Consider the following 21,783-nt stretch of genomic DNA (forward strand, 5'->3'; position numbering starts at 1 on the left):
GATGGGATTGGAGGAAGGTGGTTATGGTGATAAAAGGGCAACATGAGAGATCCTTGTAGTGTTGGAACTGTTCAGTATCTTGACTGTGGTTAACTAGTGAACATATTCAGATGATAAATAGTGTATTACATAATACACACACAAATGAATACAAATAAAATTGAGGCAATCCGAATAAGATTAGCAGATTATACCAATATCAATATCCTGGTCGTGATATTATACTAGAGTTAACAAAGCATTACCATAGGGAGACACTGGACAGAGTGTATAAGAGGTATTTCTGCATTATTTCTTTAAGCTGGATGTGAATCTATAATTACCTCAATAAAAATTTATTTTAAAATATCCTAAGTACTAAGAGGACAGTTAAATAAATTATGATAAATCCATAGAATGGAATACTACACAAGTCCTTTAAAAAATGGGTACATTTACTGTACTCCTGTGGAAAGGTAGCCAAGAAGAAATAATTGAACAAAGGCAAGTGGCTGAAAACTACAGAGAATAACATCTCTTTTGCATAACTATATGCACGTACACACACTTTTTTTAGACAGAAACTTTCTGGAAGAAATTGGGGAATTTTAAATTTTCATTTCATACCTTTATGTTGAGTGATTTTTTTATCATGAATATGTATTACTTTTATAACTTTAAAAGCTAATTTTAAGATATTCAATTTTACTCATAACCTCCCTCTTCCAAAAGAAAACAAATCCAGAACCAGTGCAAAATGCTACCCGTAATCAAACAATTAAAATGCGATTCAAAAGCTTTGCTAGGTGGAAAATTAGATTTTTTAAAAACATGGCTATGAAGCAGAATGTACAGATTCACAAAACTTTCTATAGAAAGAAAGGCGGGAGAATAGGGTAAAGGAGACATTTTCATTATATGTCCCTCTCTGCTCATCTACTGGCTCCTTAGATCAGCCCTGCCCAATTACATATTTGAGCAACATATTTGATTTTAAATTTTGTAGTAGCAAATTTTTAAAATGTAAAGAGAAACAGGTGAAATTTTAATAATATATTTAATTCAATCCAATATATCCAAAATATTATTTCAACATATAATCAACAGAAAATTATTAATTATAAGGCCAATGTAATTACAAAGTTTACATTTTTGTTTTGTAAAATAATTCTTCAATATCCGATGTGTATTTTACACCTACAGCACATTTCAATTCGCACTCGCTGCATTTAAGCCCTCGATAGCCACCTGTAGCCGGTGGTTACAGGATAGGACAGGGCAGCCCGAGATGGATCCCATTGCAAACAGGCTACAGTAAACTACTTCAAGTTGACAATACACCACTTGGAGTTGGCTAAAGCTGCCAAAAATGGGAAATTTTAAGGAACTCCACCCTTCAACTGTAGTTCTTCAAGTTCCGAATGAACTACCAAAAATCTTAGCCTCTCGCTCCACAGACTCGCTCAGCCACCCCCTGGGCTCGCGGTCCCCGCTTCGCCCTAAAGCCTGGCCGCTGCGGAGAGGGGCCCGGCTCCGCCTGCGCTCCCGCAACTCTGCCTCGCTTCCCTCTACACCAACCCCAGCCTTGAGGGGTCTCGGCTTACCCAGCCGCAGCTAAAGCTTCGGCTTTGTTGGAAAACAGCGCCCGGAGCCTCCAAACAAAGAGTAACCACGGCAACTGCCAATCCCAAGGAAGATGGACTTTACCGGTGCCCCAGTAGGACAAACTATCTCTACTCGAAACCAGAACGAACGCTTCATCTCAGGAGCTGGATAAGGAATTTAAAATTCCTTTCAGGTACGTTTTAATATTTAAATAATTTTGGAAAGTATTTAATAAAAAAGGACACTTTGTTACAATTACCCAAGCAGAGGTAGCCTGACCTTTAAATTGTTTCTGAGCTATGTATATTTATTATTTGCATCTAGTACATGTTGAGTTGCCCATGTGTAAATTGTACATTCCACAAAACCTTAACCCTGAATAGTGATTTGTGGGGACTGGAAGTATGGAAAAAATGCCAATAAATTGTTTGCCTTCCGTTACAACAGTTTCTTTTAAAAAAGAAAAAAATCCATCAATTATCACGCAATTATCAAAATCAGTTATGAAAAACTTCTAAGTGAATGGATGTGTGGGGTGAGAAATCTGAAAAATTATTTTCTGTAATATGTTTTACTGTAAAATATTGACGGTGACACACACTTTTAATATAAAACTTGAAGTTTGAGTATATATCACAATATTTAATGTTAACTTAAAAATTCATCAAAGTTTCTTTTTGGGTGTACAGTGTACAAAATGTAAAATTTCATTTTAATTAATAACAGATATCCCTGATTTTAATTTTTTTGAAGTTTGCAAATGAAGCATTAAATTCCAAGGGGAAGTTGTTAAGCATAATTGTAGAAGATATCTGATATACAATAAGCTAAAAGCAAACAATTTCATTGAACCTTTGAAAGAAAATAGACTATATTTCCTGGTAACAACTGAATAATAAAATGTATTGTGTCAACTTAAGAATTAATAACATAGAGTGAGAAACCAGTAGACTTTTGATATTAAAAAAACACATTAGGTCCTCGTTTAAGAAAGATAATGATTTTCAAAAATAAACTACTTCTGGTTTCAGAATTAAATTTTGGGTATTTTCATTATTAAAGCCCATGCTCAAGTAACATTTTTTCTTTTTCTAGTTTAGTTTTGTTGCTAATTTATAAACTATCAAACTCTTCATTTAAAATGCTCAGACTAACATTATGTTGAAATTCACATTAAAAAATCTTAAAATTTTGTTTGTAATTATGAAATTATTCATACTTTTCCCAAAGAATATCAAATCCATTAGTAATAAATTAATTTCTAAAACTAATTTTAAACAACTAATTTGAAGATATTGTCTGAATTGCTTTCCTTCTTAATGCTTACCTTGTCAAACAAATTGATAGCAAAAAAGAAAAACACTGGAAGTTCTTCTGAAGATAAATTAATCCGTGGTGCATGTCTCTACAACTCATACTTTCAAGTTACTTATTAAAAAGAAAAAAAACCTACTCAGGTTAAAGGATTATGGACAAAGTAACATAATCCACTTTTGGCTATAATTTCTAGGAGGAGTGCAATTAAAGAGATTTTTGCTAAACACTGCCTAGTTAAACAATAGTTTCAAGTTGAACTGATTTACAATCTATGACTATTTGCAAATTCTTAGCAAAGCACACATGATCCCTCACAATCTTTACTGAGTCTACTTCTCCAGCCTTATCTTTCATCTCCTGCCACTCTACCCACGCCCTTGTGCACTTCACTCTAAAGCCTGTGAACGCAGTGTTCCATCTGTCTTGAAAATTGCTGCCTCTACCCTGTGTTTGCCTGACTGGGACCCTCTTAATCATCCTTCAAGAATTATCTCAAATTCATTGCCTTTCTGAAACTTCCCAGCTCCGTATTCCCAGTCCCCACACCCCCAACACAGTTCAGAGTTGGCCACAGGCTTTAATACTTGATTCCCTAACAGTTTGTCTTATTTATTCATTTTTTGTGTTCCCATCTCCTGGCACTGAGAAGGAACTTAAGAACAGTAATTTAGAGTATTATTTAACTAGTGAAAATGACACCTATGAATAGGTGAATTATTGTAAATTGTCCTTCCCTACAGCATTTATACTATTAAAAAATATCTCTGCTGTTGGACCATTTATTAACTAATCAGGAAATGAACCAAAGAAATACCATACCAGGACCTTATTTGTGTTAGGTAAAAAAATTCTTTGTCTATAGCAAAATAAAATACAAGTCTACCACACTACAAATATTTACTTAGGAACTGCACAAACTTGCATATCTTTGTGTAAGCAAATCTTCATTTTCACTGATGTTGTTTTTAGTATGTGGGGCTTGTGGCTGAAAAGATCACACGTGACCATCTCTTACCATTCTATGCAAACGTTGCTATAGGCTTCCTTGGCTCGTTGCTAAGACACCTTGTTTGTTGTGTTCTAACTCTTTAACTTGAACTGCTTGCTGTGGTCTGAACGATTGTATCCCTTCAAAATTCACATGCTGAAGTCCTTACACCCAATATGATGGTGTTAGAATATGGTACCTTTAAAAGGAGGGGATTAGTTTATGAGGGTGTATCCCTCATGAATGGAATTAGTGCTCTTAGGAAGAGATCCCACAGAGCTCCCTTTTGCCATGTGAGGATAAAAGAAGTCTGAAACTTTGCATCTTTATCTCAGACTTCCAGCTTCCAGAACTGTGAGAAATAAATTTATGTTGTTTATAGACTACCTAATCTGTGGTATTTTGTTATAGCAGCCCAAATGGACTAAAACCCTACTGTTTGAAGTTACCATGAACATCCTCCTTAACCAAGTCAGCTGACTTTGAGAGTACAGAATTCTCTTCCTTTTGACATCTGTCTAATGTAACATTATTTTAGAAATTTCTTCCTCGATTGGTTTCCATGAAATCATACTTTGCTTATTTTCTCATTTCTTAAAGTCTGCTTTAAAAAAAAAATCCAAATTCCTAATTATATCATTCTCTACAATCAAACCTCTGCTCATTTTTTTTGTTGTTGTTGTTGTTGTTTTTGCGGTACGCGGGCCTCTCACTGTTGTGGCCTCTCCCGTTGTGGAGCACAGGCTCCGGGCGCGCAGGCTCAGCGGCCATGGCTCACGGGCCCAGCCGCTCGGCGGCATGTGGGATCTTCCCGGACCGGGGCACAAACCCGTGTCCCCTGCATCAGCAGGCGGACTCTCAACCACTGCGCCACCAGGGAAGCCCCTCTGCTCATTTTTATCTATAGTTAATCACTCATCTCTTTCATTTATTCCCAAGATATCAGCTCTCTATGGATGACTCCCAGTTCTGCATAGCTTATGCTCTCCACTTACCTGCACTCCATTTCCATTGCTTAACCACAAGGGTATCTTTTACCAATTCAAACCCAATTATTAAATATTAAATTTATGGAATTTATGAAATTTTTTCAAACAATTCCAGTGATTCTCATTATTCTTTTATTTTCCCATCGTAAAAAATCTTTCTGATCATCTTTGATTCTTTCTTGCTTGTAGTAAAGCATATTGAAATGTATCAAAACCCTCTTTTTCTCCCTCTAATTATCTTTTTACTGCCCTTTCCTATCTATCGGTCATTTTATTTGACTTTTCCCACCGTAGATCACTTCTTTCCTTCATCTTGGGCACATAGTTACCTCTGCCTCCAACTGAGAATTGCCATGTGATTAATCGCTATGTGCCAATGGAATATGAGCAGAAGAGAAGTATGCAACTTCCACCTCACTTGCTTAAAAGATGCTCGCCTAAGTTTACTCATCCTCTTTCTTTCTGCTGACTGTAAAGGATTACACCTTGAGCAAATTTGGGAGCCATATATTGAACAGGCTGGAGAAAGTGCCATGTTCCTAAGATGATTTCCCAGTAGAGAACCCATTACCTATCTTGGACTGAGAGAGAATAAACTTCAGTTTAGTTTCGTATTTGGGTCCTTTGACAAAACATTTTAGCCTTGACTCAACCCTGCTAATTATTATCAAATCAACAATCAATCCTCTGCCTTCAACATTTCACACCAGAATCACTGCAGAAATCTTTCATTAGTCTTCTTTCTCTTTCTCATTCATAGGGAAACAGAGGCTAGGTCTTTGGGCTTAACTTCTCATTCAAACTGTAGAATGAGGATCACAGCTTTCTCATATGCTGCAGTAAATAGAATTGAAGCCAAAATGTAGATCTACAACATCTTGGAAAGAAACTGAAATAAAAATCAAGCAGTCTTTCCAACTGAGTGTCCCATCCAAATAATCCAGGAACTGGAGGAATCCAGGAATAAGACTAGAGGACAGAAACTGAAGAAACCAAATGATAGCGGGAGAGTTTGAAGCAGAGAGTGGAAGATAAAGCCTGGAGAGACTCCTGAAGCTGGGAAGAAGTACCTTGGAAATTTTTAGGAGGAATATGGCCTTGGATTGAAGTAAGGAGGGAAATGCATGGATGCTAATCTAGACATCTCTTACTTATCCACTTTCTAAGGCATCTTTCAGTTCAACAAATGGATTGGGTTTCTTCCTAACTAGGGGCAAACAGCTTCAAGTTAGTCCTACTAACTCTGCTTTTGTTACCAAACCAAACATGGGTCTGCTCACCCACACACAGTAAAGCCAATCTACTGACACCAGGTTGTGCTGAAGGAAAGTATGGCATTTATTGCAAGGTGCCAAGCAAGGAGAACAGGCAGCTCCTGCTCAAAAGACCCAAAGTCCCCCATGGCTTTCAGGGAAGGGGTTTTAAAGGCAGTATGAGGGAGATGGTTGCAGGGTGTGTGATCAGCTCGTGCACAGTTCTCTGCTTGGTTGGCATCAAGGTGAAGTTTCAAGCATCATCAACCTTCTGGTTTCAACCAGTCTAGGGTCTATGTTCCTATGTCAGCAGTTTTCATCTGGTGGGGGTCTGCTTCCTACAAAAACAACTTATGAATGTGTGTCAGGCCTTTATCAGTGTCTTTCAGGGAACTGGGAGTTGGATGATTCTGCTATGTAGCAGATTTATAGTCTAAATTGTTACCAGTTCCCCAGCCCAACAGCTCTTCTTTGTTTCTACATCTTCACATTTCCCAGTCACTAACTCTTGAGTCAGCCTTTTGAGACTCAAGGGAGGCCTGGGAGGCTAAAGCAAAAGTCTTTTACTTCAAAGGACAGGGACACAAGGGCTTGTATACTGTTTCACTTTCACCAGGTCAATTATGTACTGCATGTATTGAAACATTGTAAAACAATATTTTTTAAAATACTGAGCCAGCTAGAATTGAAACAACCAAGGAAAAAAGAAAACCCAGAAACATACCCAAGAAAATGTAAAACCTCCATATCTAATAGACCAAGCACCAAAACCGATAAGTATTGATTTTTACATAAATGTTTTAGGAAAATTGGCTATCTGGAAAATAATTTTTATTTAAAACCACCTTAAATTAGTTCCCTTCCTTACACTGTATACCAAAGTAAATTGTAAGCTCATTAAATCATTTAATTCACCTATTCATTGATTCATTCATTCAATAAATATCTATTGCTATTGTACCCACCATGTGTTAGACTCGGGGTTGTAATTGTATACAAAATCTACTCTCTCCACTTAAAGACCTCAGAGTCTACACGGGAAGGAAGACAAGTAAAGATGAAAATAGGCAACAAATAGAGATTAGGGAAAGGCTTCCAAGGCTAGACCTCAGTGAGGAGTTAACATTATTCTGGGAAGAGTTAACATTATTCTGGGAAAGAGGAGGACAGTCAGATGTAAAGGAAAGGTTTCTAGCAAGGAGAACAAGGTGTGTTATGACTGTAAACAAAATAAAATATTTCATTTTCTGAAAACTGCAAGGAGTTCAGTAAGGCAGCTATTGACATGTTCTAAAAATGCCCTCTTGGTCTCGACTGCCTGGCCAAAAAATGCAGATAAAGAAAGAAAGGTACAGTTTCAAGACATCTTCAGTATTTCCTTATATTCAGGAGAGCAAAGGGGAATGTTTTACTGACCGCTGGTATGAGAAGAAAAATATGCAAATAAAGGATGTGAGTAGGCAGAATTATTTAAAGTTATTACTGTGGTGAGTGTTTATTGTAAAAGTTGTGTTTATCTTTTCAGAATCATCAGTATATGGGGAGAAAAAGAATGTTAAGGAAAAACAAAACATTAATTTTTAAATACTTTCTTAATCTCATTAATGGAGCTTTTTTGGTAAGTATCTTCATAATTATTTAGTAAAGAAAATGTGCATTTATATTGGCAATTAGTTCAAAAATAAGTATTGGCTATCTTTTTTTGTAGGTTCTTGGACTTTTACTCATGGGATTTGGTGCATGGCTTTTATTAGATAGAAATAATTTTTTCACAGCTTTGGGTATGTATCTATTTTCCTTTCTCTAAATCAAACAAGGAATTCAGTGTTAAACAATTGCATACATGATTTATTCAGCAGGTGGCAGTATTTCTCTAAAATTCATTAAGTACTGTCCAATTTTTCCTCAGAAAGTCTTTGCCAATTGTTCTAAAAGCACCTTATTAAATAATAAGACTTAAATCCAAGACCATAAAGGAGAGGGAATTTTGAGAGAGAGATCTAGGAACTTTGGGCAGGAGAGATGAGAGAAATGGAAGATTGCGGTTGTTCTGCTGACTCTGGACTTTTACAGATCTATAGACTTGAAAGGATAATGGAGATCAAAATAGCTTCACTGCCCAAGTTAAATAATCTCTTTTAAAACTCAGTTACCATATCCTGTCACCATCACATGATTAGAAATAAAATATTCCCTATGGAAACAACTTAAATGTACATCAGTGGATGAATGGATAAAGAGATTTTATATAGATAGATATAGACATATAAATCTATCTATCTATATATAGATATCATATCGTTAGGCACTATCCCATGAGCTGAGGATACAGAAGTGTACAAGAAAGATAAAGGGCCTGTCCTCATGGAGCGTAATTCCAGTGAGGAAGACTAGAAAACAGCACATAGAATGTTCATAATTTGACCCCTGCAAACCTTCCCAGTCTCACCTGCCTGAAACTGTAAATGCCAGCAAGGCTGAGTTTCCTACACACACTGCACCATTCTGTGTCTTAGAATGCTTCCACCATTCCAACCTAGAGACTTCCAATTATAATTTAAAGCCTAACCCCAGGTGTTACCTTCTCCAGTAATCTTGCATATCTTCACCTTCTCCCCCTACTAGATTAGGTGCTCTTATACCCAGTGGTGTGCTGATAAATGTCCTGGGATGGAGTCTCAGTTTATGGTATTTGCTGATTTCTGTGGTTTAAATAATCCCATGATGGCCAATTTCAAGGTGCCAGTGTGGACTGAGTTGGTTTACAGATTTTGTGAAAATTTAACAGTTGGCTTTTATGTGCCAGAACAATCTGGTTCCAGCACACCACTGCCCATTGCCTCTACTCTTCTCCCATAAAACCTAGGGCATATTTAATTTATTTATCTCCCTTTAAAAACAAATTGTTAAGCACTACATCTGTGCCATAGCACTAAGCATTTAACAGTTAGCCTGTTGACTATATAAATATATATAGTCTCTAGCACAGACAGTTCAGTCTAGATGGGGAGAGAATAAAATACAGTTTTAACGGGACCATATTAGCAATAAACTCAGGGTTTCATACATGGGAAACTTAACCCACATGTGTTAAGTACTCAGAATATTTTTGATGAATGAATGAATGAATATAAAAATGTTTGGAGGTACATTAGACATAGAAGAATTCACCCTAGAAAAAGTCATCTTCTTTCATAGAAGACAATAAAGATAAGGTAAAGTTAAAGGGACCTTCTGAGATTGAAGAAATTCTCTATCATGTCATTAAAGGAAGAAAAGTTGTTAAGAGCAAGTAAGAGGTGCTAGAATGAGGTTAAAAAAGAAAGAGAATCCTAGTGGTTTGTTAACAGCTGCCTAGGAAACCTTGGGTTGCTGCATTTATTATTAAATAGAAAACAAATGTCACTTAATAATAGCTGTTTTGTGGATTCCACAGATGAAAATAATCACTTGATAGTATATATTTTTCGAATTTTGATTGGAACTGGTTCTGCTACTGTTCTTCTTTGTCTCTTTGGTTATTTGGGAATTCACAGTGAAATCAGATGGCTTCTAATTCTGGTACGTATTTCATTTCAATAGCCTGAATCTGTATCTTTGATTTTCAGTGTTTGAGTCACACACGTGAGCAAGAATGATTTATGTCACTGTAACACTGCAGTACAATGTGCTCTTGGGAATAAGGCCATGAAGTGCCCCCGCCCAAGAATCTTTTCTAGGTAGAATTTTCGTGGTGAGTTTCCCATGGACTAAATCTGGACCTCAGCACTTACACACTTAGATATTAATTTTGAACACAAAGTCAATAGGAATCCATCTCCTAGGGTGAACTACAATTAACCAAACTTAAATCTGAAGATTAAAATCAGAATACAGTATGTTAAAGGCAACGAACAATGAAGTTTAGCAGGGAAAAGGAAACATGGCCTGTAGTCGGCACATTTTCTCCCTGTGGGTGTGCCATGTGGGAAGCTAACTTGTAACTGAGATCACAATTTATAATTTAACAAAAAGAAATACAACTGCTGAGAGGGCCAGACTCTGGCATCTGGCTAGCACACTATCTCTCCGCAGGCATATAACATGAAAAGGTAAATTATAATGAACGTGAGCCATTTATCATACGTGGAATAGGTATGGATCACAATCAGTGGATTCAGGTAAAATATAGCTTTTAACATTTTCTTTAAATCAAATTAGTTTTAATTCACAGGCACTTTCCTGTGAAGCAGATAGGAAATTCAAATGTATCCAACTGTGCCCCTCTTGCCAGGAAGAATGCAGAGATACTTAGCTCTTATGTAGTGCTGAAAGTCTGGGTGGTCACTTTGGATTCTGTTTATCAGTCTACACCAGTTACCATGAAAGCACTCACTTTCCCAGCTGTTGTGGTCCCTTCAGGACTACATATTCTGCTGTTTGAATGGCCTAGGACACGAAAGGCAGCGCTGTTCTTCATCCAGTATATACCAGTACAGGCATATCGGTGAAATTCTTTTGTGAAGGATTGGTAATTAACCATTACCTCAGTTCCTTTCCTGCAGTTCCCCTTCCCTGAGACCTGAGACATTCAACCCTGCCAAGGACACAGCAATTAAAGGAGTCATGCCTGACAGAGGAATTCGTTACTGCCTATTGTTAATAATTGCTGCCTATTATTATTTGAATGTTACCCATGGCAGAGACATTTTAGGCAACACTGGAAACCACACCTTCATTTCCCTCTGGGTCTTGCCTCCTTACCATGGCAATGCCAGGAAGCCAAGTGCTAGCCCCCATTGCTTTGAGAATCTGCAGACTCTAGGATCAGTCTCACAGTCTTTTTAGTCTAAAAAAGACTTCACTCTCTCTTCTTACTCTCCTCAAAGGCACAACCTGTATTCTCCAATTTTATCTTTCTCTTCTCCCAGGGCCTATAACATAATTTTCTCATGGGGCTTCTGATTTTGGATATGGAAACCAGGACAGAAATGATTTGCAGGAAAATTTTACTTTTCTCCTTGCCACAAATTCCCATTTAGGTAAAGGAGACAGAGAGCCTGCTATTAATATAATGTTGTGGTTTGAGGATGGGAAAGGAAGGAGGCAACTTGAGGGAGAAAAACATAAACATCTTATAAGTTTCTGCCTCACGTAATTCAAGTATTAATGGACTGTGACTAAGAAAGCCTGACAGACCCCATCATAAGGAATATACATGCTACTAGGACCTGATAGCTTAGATCCTGATGCCAAGATACCATTCTCCCTTCCAGACGGTCCATGGAAGAGTATTGCAACATTTTGTAATCACAACACTTTTGCTATTCTCCTCTGAATTTACCAATACTTTTTTTGATGGACACACTTTTTCTTTAACCATGTTAATTCACATAGTCAAGCTACGGGCAAATCTTATACAGGCCTAAACACTATTCTCTGGCTTAAAGGTGATTTTGCATGCTCCTACTCTAGTCAAGTAGATATTACTTTTGCATTTTAACTCCTTGGGACAATTTCACTTTCCTGTTAAAAGTTCTCCAGCAGGGCTTCCCTGGTGGCGCAGTGGTTGGGAGTCTGCCTGCCGATGCAGGGGACACGGGTTCGTGCCCCAGTCCGGGAAGATCCCACATGCCGCGGAGCGGCTGGGCCTGTGAGCCATGGCCGCTGAGCCTGCACGTCCGGAGCCTGTGCTCCGCAACGGGAGAGGCCACAACAGTGAGAGGCCCGTGTACTGCAAAAAAAAAAAAAAAAAAAGTTCTCCAGCAGTCTCTCACTGTGCTCTCTAAGTGCTAATAACATATAAATACACTGAATATTTCTTCTGTAAATATCTAACTGCTGTTAAAAAATAATTTTCAAAGGTAAAATCATGAATCACCTATATGAAAATGAGCATGTATCAGAGACTTTATTTATATAATTAATTAATAGAGGAACCAGTAAGAAGTAACAACCAGTTTAAATAAGAATTAAGCTTGTGGAGATTTATATTCTCTATAGACTATTCATTAGCATTTTCATGAATAGTAATCATTTGCATTGCTATGGAAACTTTTGTATTACTATCAGAGTTGTATAAGTTAACTCTTTGCAGAGTTGAATAATAGTTTAGTCAAAGGTAATATTTCATACTACCATTGAATCAGAAACCTGGGAGGTTCCACAGACAATAAGCAGCTTGCCATTGAAAAGAAACCCAGTGACTTTTTAAAAACAATTGTTTTGTGCAGTTTTCCCTTTCTCTACCTGTCTTCACTACTATCCCTTGGCAGTGAAGATTAAGTAAGGTGTTGTGTGTAGAAGTATTAAAAATCTAAACTTCTAAATGGATCTAAAGACCATATTTTTGTCTCTGAAAATAGGAAATATATTTGTCAAGTAAGCAATTTTAATGGACTATTTTAAAGTATTAAATGTTTAAAATAGGTGAAACTAAGAATACTAACAGTAAATCATCCTTGCTTATATTGATATTTTAGTTAGTAAAATATTCAGACTGCTAACTTTTAAAATTATTTTGAATTCTAGATAATATGTATCACTATTCACTGCTATGATGAAGAAGATTGCAGTAGCCATATGTTTAAAAAAAAGAAAATAGTCAAATAATGTGAAAATCATTTTGTTTGGCTTTGGATAGAAGTATTTTCAGTTTTCAAAGAAATAGTCCAAATGTGCATACAGATTAACTTTACTATTGCCGTTGCCTTTGTTACTTTCTCATTATTTTTATTGTTGTTGCTCTTGTTACTTTGTGCATGATGGAATAGTTTACATGGTAGGTCACAATTTAGTGAGTTCTCCACTGGTAGCAGAATGGTGTAAGTGGAGGTCTAGATATTTAAGTTCCCCTCTATGACAGTTTTTGATCTGAATGAAGAAGGTATCATCATCAACTCCATTAGACCAAGTAGTCTGTTAGGGTTCTCATGAAACACTATCACTTCTTTCTATCTTACTCTTATCCAAATGTTCACTGATTTTTTTTCTTTGTCTTTTGTTTCAATAATTTCACTCATGTATGAGAACAGGAAACTTCAGCAATACCTATGTATTTTAAGACTGTACATTTCATGTGATGTGCATTTTCCCATCATTGCAGCATCTAAAAATATATTAGGAGCATAATTCTCATTTCTGTGTTTCTTTTGTTTTAGTATGCAGTACTGTTAATGTGGGCCTTTGGTGTTCAAGTTGTACTTTCAGCACTCATCTTCACAAAGAAAGAGGAGGTATGGAAACATCATCCTTTTATTTGAAAAATAAAGAAAAGCAGATACTTTAGATTATTGAGACCTAAACCTATATTAAAAGCTAAAGGTAAATGTCTTTGGGGGAAAAAAAGGATTCAATGGAAGTACTAGAATTCCATATAGGAAGGGGACAGGGGTCAGATTGGAATGGTGGGCTAGGAGAACTTGTCTTTAACTCTGTCTGCAGAAGATTGAGAATGTTGTAAATAACAAAGAATGTAGGGGAAGAGGAGATGATGCTTATTGTGGGATATCCAAAATTGGCCCCCCAGCCAACCCTGGCTGCCACTACTGACTCCATCACTGTACTATATTCTATTTTTGTAAAGAAATACCTTTAGATTTGTTCAGATTTTAAATTTAGCAATTTCATTTAAATAAGATTATTGAATAATTCATATATTTTGTACAGGTATGGTCATGAGTGATACAGTTAACTAGAACAAGATTTATATTTTTCAAGTCAAGTTCAAAAAAAGCACATAATAAATTACCTGAAAAACCTTTTTGGTAGCAAAACTTACCTATTACAGCCTACAGACTTTTAATTCTTTAAAAAATGTCAGTGTTTCAGTACAGTCAAGGTCTGACTTTGTCTCATGGGAGACACTCCTGTAGCAATAAGAGCATGGACTTGAAGTCATACAGATCGGCATGTGACTAGATAACAACAAGCCATTTAACATCCCTGAACCTATGTCTTCATCTACCTACCTTATAGAGTTATCATTAACTGACGATTATAAAGTTCCTGTTATAGAGTAGCTATTTGGGAGCTCTCTACCTTCCCTCAATTGATTTTGAAGGAGAATCTGATTAATTTCTAGGCTTCCTAGCCTTCAGATTTTTTCTATATATCAACTCCTAATTAATGGCCAAACCTCGACAAAATCTTTCCTATACAACACCATTGCCCTCCAATTTCATTTGCTCTCTTGTGCTTGGCATCTATCCTGGATATCTAATTATCTAGGGCCTGTTGTTAATGGTTTGGCATTTGGAGCTAAAATTTCTTCTTTGCATATCCAAAATGTGTGTGTGTGTGTGTGTGTGTATGCACACACTCAAGTGAGTCCTATAAAGCTGTTTTGGTGGCAAAGCACCAGATCCCAACCCATCAGCCTCTAACTTTTGGACCTGGTGATGGAACCTGAATATCACACTTAAGGACCCTAAACACATGAATATAGTTCATCAGTGGCACCCATATTTATTTAAGTATTATTCACATACTCCTCTCTACCTATTTTAAGAATAAGAACTATCATTTAATAATAACTACCATGTGCCAGAGACTGTGATAAGCACTTTATTGGCACTATATTATTGATCCTCACAACAACTCCTAGAGATGCATTGTAAATCCTTCTTTCTAGGACAGGAAACTGAGGCTTTGAAAGGAGAACATACATGCTAAAATATATCATAGCCAAATGAAGGAGTCTGCACTCTAACACTTATTAACTGATCCCAGAAATGACAGCTTTGTTTACATCACTTGCTTTCTACATTCAAACTGGACTGAGTTCTCATGAGCCTCTAAATATTTTATGTCATTTACAGTGCCTAACTCAGTGTTGGAGATGCACTAGGTCTTCATGGGTTGTTTGTCATATTGAATATGTGTGAGGGAATTTTACTTATATAGTAGCCACCTAGATTATATATGAAAATCATTTTTACTCTTATGTACTAAGGTGTGATTCATATGCACTCTGAATCTCCCAAGTAATGCTTTAGAAGGTAAGTAAGGACATAAGTCTGCCCCCTCTCCACAAAAATATAAAATGGAAAAACATCATTTTCTATTCTAAATAAAAATTAACTTAGAGAATATGTTAAATTGATCACTTATAGATCTAAATAACATGTTATTTTATTCCAATCTTCTTAAATGTATTAAAGCATAGATATGTAAGTGGGTAAAAGTTTAACTTGTACAGATGTCTTAATTATTGTAGTATTCCCACCAGTTATTTAGTTTTCATTATTAAAGAACAGCATATTACAATGAGAAATTATTAGACTAGAATCCAAATGAATTATATTTAGAAGTCTCAGCTCCTCTTCTTTATTCATGTAAACAAAGCAAATAATCATATTCTCTGAGTATCTATATCCGTGTTCATAAAATACAAATAATATCTGGCCTTTCTACCATTTTTGGGGGGGCCTCACCGTGCAGCATGCGGGATCCTAGTTCCCTGACCACGGATCAAACCCTTGCCCCTGCAGTGGAAGTGCAGAGTCCTAACCACTAGACCTCCAGGGAAGTCCCTGGCCTTTCTACCTTTTGCTATTTTACAGGACCAAGTTAGGAATTAGTTATGAAAGTCATATAAGCTTCTAAATGCTTAAGAAAGTTCCTACTAAAAACTACCTTTGCAAAATCTAGATTTCAAAATAGCAGTTTTCCTCCAAACTTTCACATGATTGTTGTTTTAGCATTGTGAAAATACTTTTTTTAATTAAAAATCATAATTCTTGTAAAAATATACAATAGACACAGGTCAATAATTTTATTTAACATCTTGTTTAATGCAGGAACCAGTTAAGATATAAAAACCAATTCAAAGGAGAGTCCAAAGAGAAGACACTAAAAACCGAAACAAAACAGGCTTGGAAAGGGGACAGATCGATTCCATCCCCACCAGGAAAAATTCATCTGCATTTCTCTGACAAAGAATCATTTGCCTAACTACAGTTTTCTACAACTTACAAAGTTGTAAGATAAATTAAAAACTAGGAAATGTACAGACTCATAGAAACAGAGGACCCTGAAGGTGTACTAGAGAAAGCCTAGTTTTTATTGAAAAGATCCTCAGTCATTTGTTTTGGTCCATTTAAAAGCCTTTCACAATTTTTCCTGAGGGTGTAAAAAGAAATGTAGAACACTTCGACATTCAGGAGAACAGCACATAACTTTCTCCCTAATCAGAAACCAAGTCTAATGTAGTCTTCCTATAGATCACAGTGTGAAAGACCAAAGGCCTCCACACTCACTGATTGCTAAAAATAGTTATAAGGAAGAAAAAAACACCTAGAAATAATTAGAAAACAACAAACTGACTTTGAATACTTTTTATGAGGAACCATAAGGAAAGTTTCTATCAAATTTTCACTTTTAATAAAATTTTCAACAGGTTCACCAAATATGGCATGATAAAATTGATTCAGTCATTTCTGAGTATGGATCTAAGGACTTGCCTGAAGACATACCCAAGTGGATGATTCTAAATGCCTTGCAGAAAACAGTAAGATGAAATTAGCGTAAAACTAAAAATTAGACGCCAAAGGTGACCGCTGCTGAGAAATGGGGAGAGAAGGAAGGACAGGGGATGGGGCACAGGAATTAGAGGCTCTTGTATTTCATCTAAACCAACAGGGTGGCATAGGATTGTCTCAACTTACAGATCTTGAGTTTTATCTTTCTTTTGTAATGTGTATCTCCTTTTCTGGGTTAATTGACGTGCATTTTAACCTGAATTCATGTGTAAAAGTGTTGGGAGTCTACTGACAAGTGGAATAATCTACCCTGTCACCCCCATGGGGAGATAGGGTCTAAGCACAGCCCCTGCTGGCAGCATGGTATCCTGGTGGTTACCATTTGAGCCTGAACATCAGGTTTGCCATGCAGTAACTTTGTGATGCTGGATAAGAAACCTTCTTAACTTCACGTACCATATTAACAAAATAGATAGGCAGAATGACCCCTACCTCTGGTTGTTAAGACTAAAGGAAGTAATGTAGGGAATATAGAGAAAGGCTTGGATCTGGGACATAGTAAGCAACTAATACTTGTTAGCTAATGTTGTTAGCATTATTATTTTCACAGTTCAGATTTTTCTCGGCAAGGTAAGGGAGTGTGTGTAGTCAGCCAAATTGTTTACAGGAGTAGATCAGCATGGGAACATAGTAAGTGCTTTATACCAAAAAAAAAAAAAAAAAAAGCAAACATTTAATAGCACCAGGCCCTTTTACAGGTGCTTTTCATATATTAACTCATTTAGTCCTCCCAACCCAATGAGTTAAGAACCGTTATCTTCGTTTTATAGATGAAGGTCAGAGAAATTCAGTAACTTAGCCAGTATCACTTGGCTAATAAGTGGCAGAGCCAAGATTCAATTCCAGACAATCTAGCACTAGATTTTGTACTCAGCTACTACACCAGAGCCTCACATAAGCATAGTTATTATTTTTAGTATATTTAATAACAGAAATGCTTTTTAGGAGAATTTAAATGTATTATAAATGATTTTATTCATCTTATGTTTTTCACTGATGTATGTGATCTGAACATGTATTGCATTTTCAGATTGCATTATGACTGATAGCAGGGTATCAAACCTTAGGAAGGTTTGATACCCTAAGAAAGTAGCAATAACCTTGAGTCTTTATGTATATTAAACATATACGGCAGCACACGTTGGATAAATTATAAAGAAAACTGTTATAGTTAAGAGAAGGTGTGGCTAAGGTGATTCTCTCTTCTGTTCTGGATCTAAACATGGTTCAGTAAATCAAGCATATCTTTCATCCTGAGCTTCTATAAGGTAAATTCAGATATAACAATTTCATTCATACATAGCCCACTTATATGAGTAGAGATCTTTAGCTCTGGTTAACATCAACCATAGCAGCAACAAGGTAATGGATTAAACAAACAAAAATATACTTATTGTTTTAATTCACTACATTTGAATGGAGAATAAATTAATAAATTTATCACAAAACCACTTTAATATGCATAGGAGTCATAATTAACTGCATTTTCAATATTTTATAGTAAAATTTATAGAATCTTTTTTCTAGTTACAGTGTTGTGGCCAAAAAAATTACACAGATTGGATGAAGAATAAGAATAAAGAAAATTCAGAACAGGTGCCATGTTCTTGCACAAATTCTACATTAAGAAAGTGGTTTTGTGATGAGCCACTGAATGCAACTTACCTAGAGGTAAATGTAAGTTAAGGCTTCTCCAAGTGTTTGTGGTACCTTTTTCTTTGCAAGTCATTTTAGAAATCTGAGCAATTTTTTATATTAAAAACAATGTCATTCATGGTTATTAGGTTCTTAAGCAACTTAACTAAAGTGAAACCACAGCAAGGTGAATTGTATTATTTGCTATATAACAAATTAATTAAACTTGCTGGAGTATGTGATATAAGTTCTCCTAGAACTTGGGATACCATCAACTTTCCCCTCAACCATCCTTTGATGAAAGAGGCACTTTTGACAAATCTCTGTTGTGTAGGATTGGTAAAGGAGCTGCAATAGCAGAAGTAAAGAGGCATGAGGTTTGGCAAAAACTGAGGGAGGAAACCCCAGCAGTGACAAAAATGGTGTTTTGGTAAAGGCGGCAGAAGCAAGAGTAGAAGTTCATCTGTAGCAACTGCTATTTACAGATACAGAATATTGATAAACTAGGGATTTCCATCCCAAGAACTTCTTATTCTTTTGTAGTTTATATACTGATGTTATTCTATTTTTAAGATGTATCTTTCAATAACATAATTCATTCATAGATAAATGGAGTATTATGTTTCTTAAAAGATTCTCCTATTTGGGAAGTATCACTTTAGGCAGTAGTATGCTGAATTACAGTAGCGTGTAGAAAATCAAATCCCTCTCAAAACTAAATTTCTGATTTCAACTACATGACAACATCTTAGTAACTTTAAAAGTAGCAACCGAGGTGTTCTGCAATTATATGAAGCTTTCTGGGCTAGTAAGTCCAGTCTCCAGTTAGACATTGACTTGCTTTTTAGACTTTGGTAAATTACTAATCTCTGTGTCTCTTCTTTGTAATAGAATTATGTATAAAAACACTTCCAAAAAAAAAAAAAACATTTCCATCTCTAAGTCAGCCTAAGTAAGTTCTTTTCCTTAGGGTTGTGAAAATAAAATCAACACATGGTATCATACTAATGCTTTAACATTAATTGGAGTTAACTTTGGACTTTTGGCTTCAGAGGTAAGCTTTTGTTTATATGTTTAAAGATAAAAAATTTAAGTATAAACTATATAGGATAAACTGTAGAACAACCTGGTGGAGACCTAATCAGACAAATTAATCCAATAGGAGCCAGGACACTGAGACTGTTCACACCCAGGAGAGGAATAGGTCCCAGCTGGAGGTGATATCCCTAAGTCAGCCTGGGTGGAGTCTGTTAATAAGTTATCATCCTGGGAGGTGGTGATTTCATTGCTTTGTGATTTTTTTAGAAATATCAATACTTCATATCTCGGCAGTGAGAGGACCATGTTTGGCAGTCTGCAAGCTGGCAAATTTCTTAAATCTAGGCTGATGTTTGACATTAGTAAATCTATTCACACAAATACTCATTTGTTCATTGCCTCAATCATTCATTCAACAAATTTGGAGGGGGGGGAGAACATCTACTGTGTGTCAGGTACTGTACTAGATGTTAGAGATACAATGGGAAGCAAAATCTACATATTCCTTGACCTCCAGGGTGCCAACTGCAGAATCAAGGTTCAGAAGCACTATTTCATTCTCCAGTTTCAGTGAAGACTGATGAAAGCTAGTGAAGGCTATGGATTCAAAGAAACTGTGAGAGTGGACAGATTATTACTGTGTAGACTAAAAGGTTGGAATAAATATGTAATGCATGGTTTGGCCAAAATAGGATACCAAATTTAATTTTATGTTGATCCACAAAGGCACTGACATAAAGTTCCATAAATTCTCTTCAGATGATAACAGTGTTAGTCTCAGGATAGTGGTAAACAAGACATTTTTATAAGCACCGATATCATTCTTTTTAAATGTTTATTCTCTATTCATGCTGAGGTATTTAAGGCAAGACTGAATGGGGGATATTATCTGTGCTCCATTTTATCATCTACCCTTTGCAGACCACCTTTCATGATCCTGTAACGAAAGGAGGGAGTTTTGTAGGAGTGATGACAAAGTTAGAAAGATGATGAACACAAAACATCAGCAGTTCATCAAGGCATCTAGCCCAATGATAGCCCATGTAATTAAAACTGAGCAGTCTATTCCTTAGCCCCCTCTATAAATGAACTTGGTGACAGCTGGGTTACCCTACAAGACTCATTCTGCAGACTTCTTATCCACAACCATATGTACCTTACTCTGAAATTTTCTTATTCTCCTTGATCCCTTTTCCATTTACAGAATACATTTTGGTGATCATATAGTATTAGCTTTACAAATTATTCTTATTGATTACATTTTGATCTCTTATTGTTTCCTTTTTTTTCCAGGTTTTGCAATTCTCATTAACCGTTTCCTTCTTCAGACACATCAAGAATAGAATACATGCAGAAAAGTGATCTTTAGATTTTAATCTGTCCAGAAGAAACCAGTTAATTCTCAAAATAATCACGTTGTATTCTTCTAGTCCAAAAAATAAAAAAGTTTTGAATTATACTCATTAAGTTTAAGATTTATTCAAGTCATTGATTATATGTAACACAGAATTATTGGATATTTTAATAAATCAGCCCATGAAATTTTTATTAATTTGGTTTTTCAAAATATCAAATTCTGGAGAGATTGGAATTGACATATATACAATATTGATACTATGTGTAAAATACATAACTAATGAGAACCTACTGTATAGCACAAGGAACTCTACTCAATGCTCTGTGGTGACCTAAATGGGAAGGAAATCCAAAAAAGAGGGGATATATGTATACATATAGCTGATTCACTTTGCTGTACAGTAGAAACTAACACAACATTGTAAAGCAACTATACTCCAATAAAAATTAATGTAAAAAAATACCAAATTCCGTAGCTTAGGACTTTACCTTATTTTATGAATTTAGAGAATATCATCATGTATGCTAATTTCAAAATATGGTAAATTATCACATATATTTTGAGTTTCTTATATAGAAAAAATACCTATATGATGTTCAGAAAACACTAAGTAAGCAATTATAACATATACTTTACATTTGCAAATTTAAGGAAACAATACTGATTTATAGGAGATTTAAAAGAAAGATTGAAAAATCTTCATGACACTACATCCACATTGAATTAATAATTTATTTCTCTCTTCTTAAAGTGCTTGCAAGTGAATAATAAATTTAAAATTTGACAGATTTGGATATACTTTAGTGGCTATAATAAAATATTAAAATAACAATGAATTTTTAACTATAGCAAAAATAATCTATTCTAAATACTCGTTGAATTCTCATACTCATTACTTTCTCGTCATTTTTTCCCTTTTTTTATAAGTTTTGTTCTGTGCATGTATGCACAATTCTCTGAAGGATATAAAAATAACCTACCTGTTCTATCTTCCTAACAATGATACTGTGAGAACAGAAAAAAGGTCCTTTGAAAAAATAAAAGCTGCTATACAGATATGAGGTATTATCATATCATTGCTGTCCTTTATAGGAAAAGGCTG

At 35.7% G+C, this 21,783-nt stretch overlaps 2 protein-coding genes across 2 annotated transcripts in view; one reads left to right on the top strand and one right to left on the bottom strand.

Annotated features, from left to right (window-relative positions):
- The window catches only part of LRRIQ1 (leucine rich repeats and IQ motif containing 1), a 217,210-nt gene that overhangs the window by 175,135 nt on the left and 20,292 nt on the right, over positions 1–21,783 (bottom strand). The window lies entirely within an intron of this gene.
- TSPAN19 (tetraspanin 19) lies at positions 1,711–20,822 on the top strand. Its single transcript, XM_024736879.1, has 9 exons — positions 1,711–1,777; positions 7,657–7,749; positions 7,840–7,912; positions 9,568–9,692; positions 13,271–13,345; positions 16,510–16,620; positions 18,179–18,322; positions 19,257–19,340; positions 20,618–20,822. The coding sequence occupies exons 2-9, from the start codon at positions 7,669–7,671 to the stop codon at positions 20,684–20,686; spliced, it is 762 nt and encodes a 253-aa protein (XP_024592647.1). The 5' UTR covers positions 1,711–1,777; positions 7,657–7,668; the 3' UTR covers positions 20,687–20,822.

This window comes from Neophocaena asiaeorientalis, unplaced genomic scaffold (genome assembly GCF_003031525.2).
Source record: "Neophocaena asiaeorientalis asiaeorientalis breed wild unplaced genomic scaffold, Neophocaena_asiaeorientalis_V1.1 scaffold134, whole genome shotgun sequence".
NCBI classification, from domain to species: domain Eukaryota; kingdom Metazoa; phylum Chordata; class Mammalia; order Artiodactyla; family Phocoenidae; genus Neophocaena; species Neophocaena asiaeorientalis.

What these genes read in the sequence shown, in the direction of transcription:
- TSPAN19 (XM_024736879.1), top strand. Translation starts at nt 7,669, where the DNA reads ATGGGGAGAAAAAGAATGTTAAGGAAAAACAAAACATTAATTTTTAAA. An exon ending in TAATTTTTTCACAGCTTTGG is followed by an intron (nt 7,913 to 9,567) that starts GTATGTATCTAT and finishes TGGATTCCACAG; the next exon opens with ATGAAAATAATCACTTGATA. An exon ending in TCTTCACAAAGAAAGAGGAG is followed by an intron (nt 13,346 to 16,509) that starts GTATGGAAACAT and finishes AATTTTCAACAG; the next exon opens with GTTCACCAAATATGGCATGA.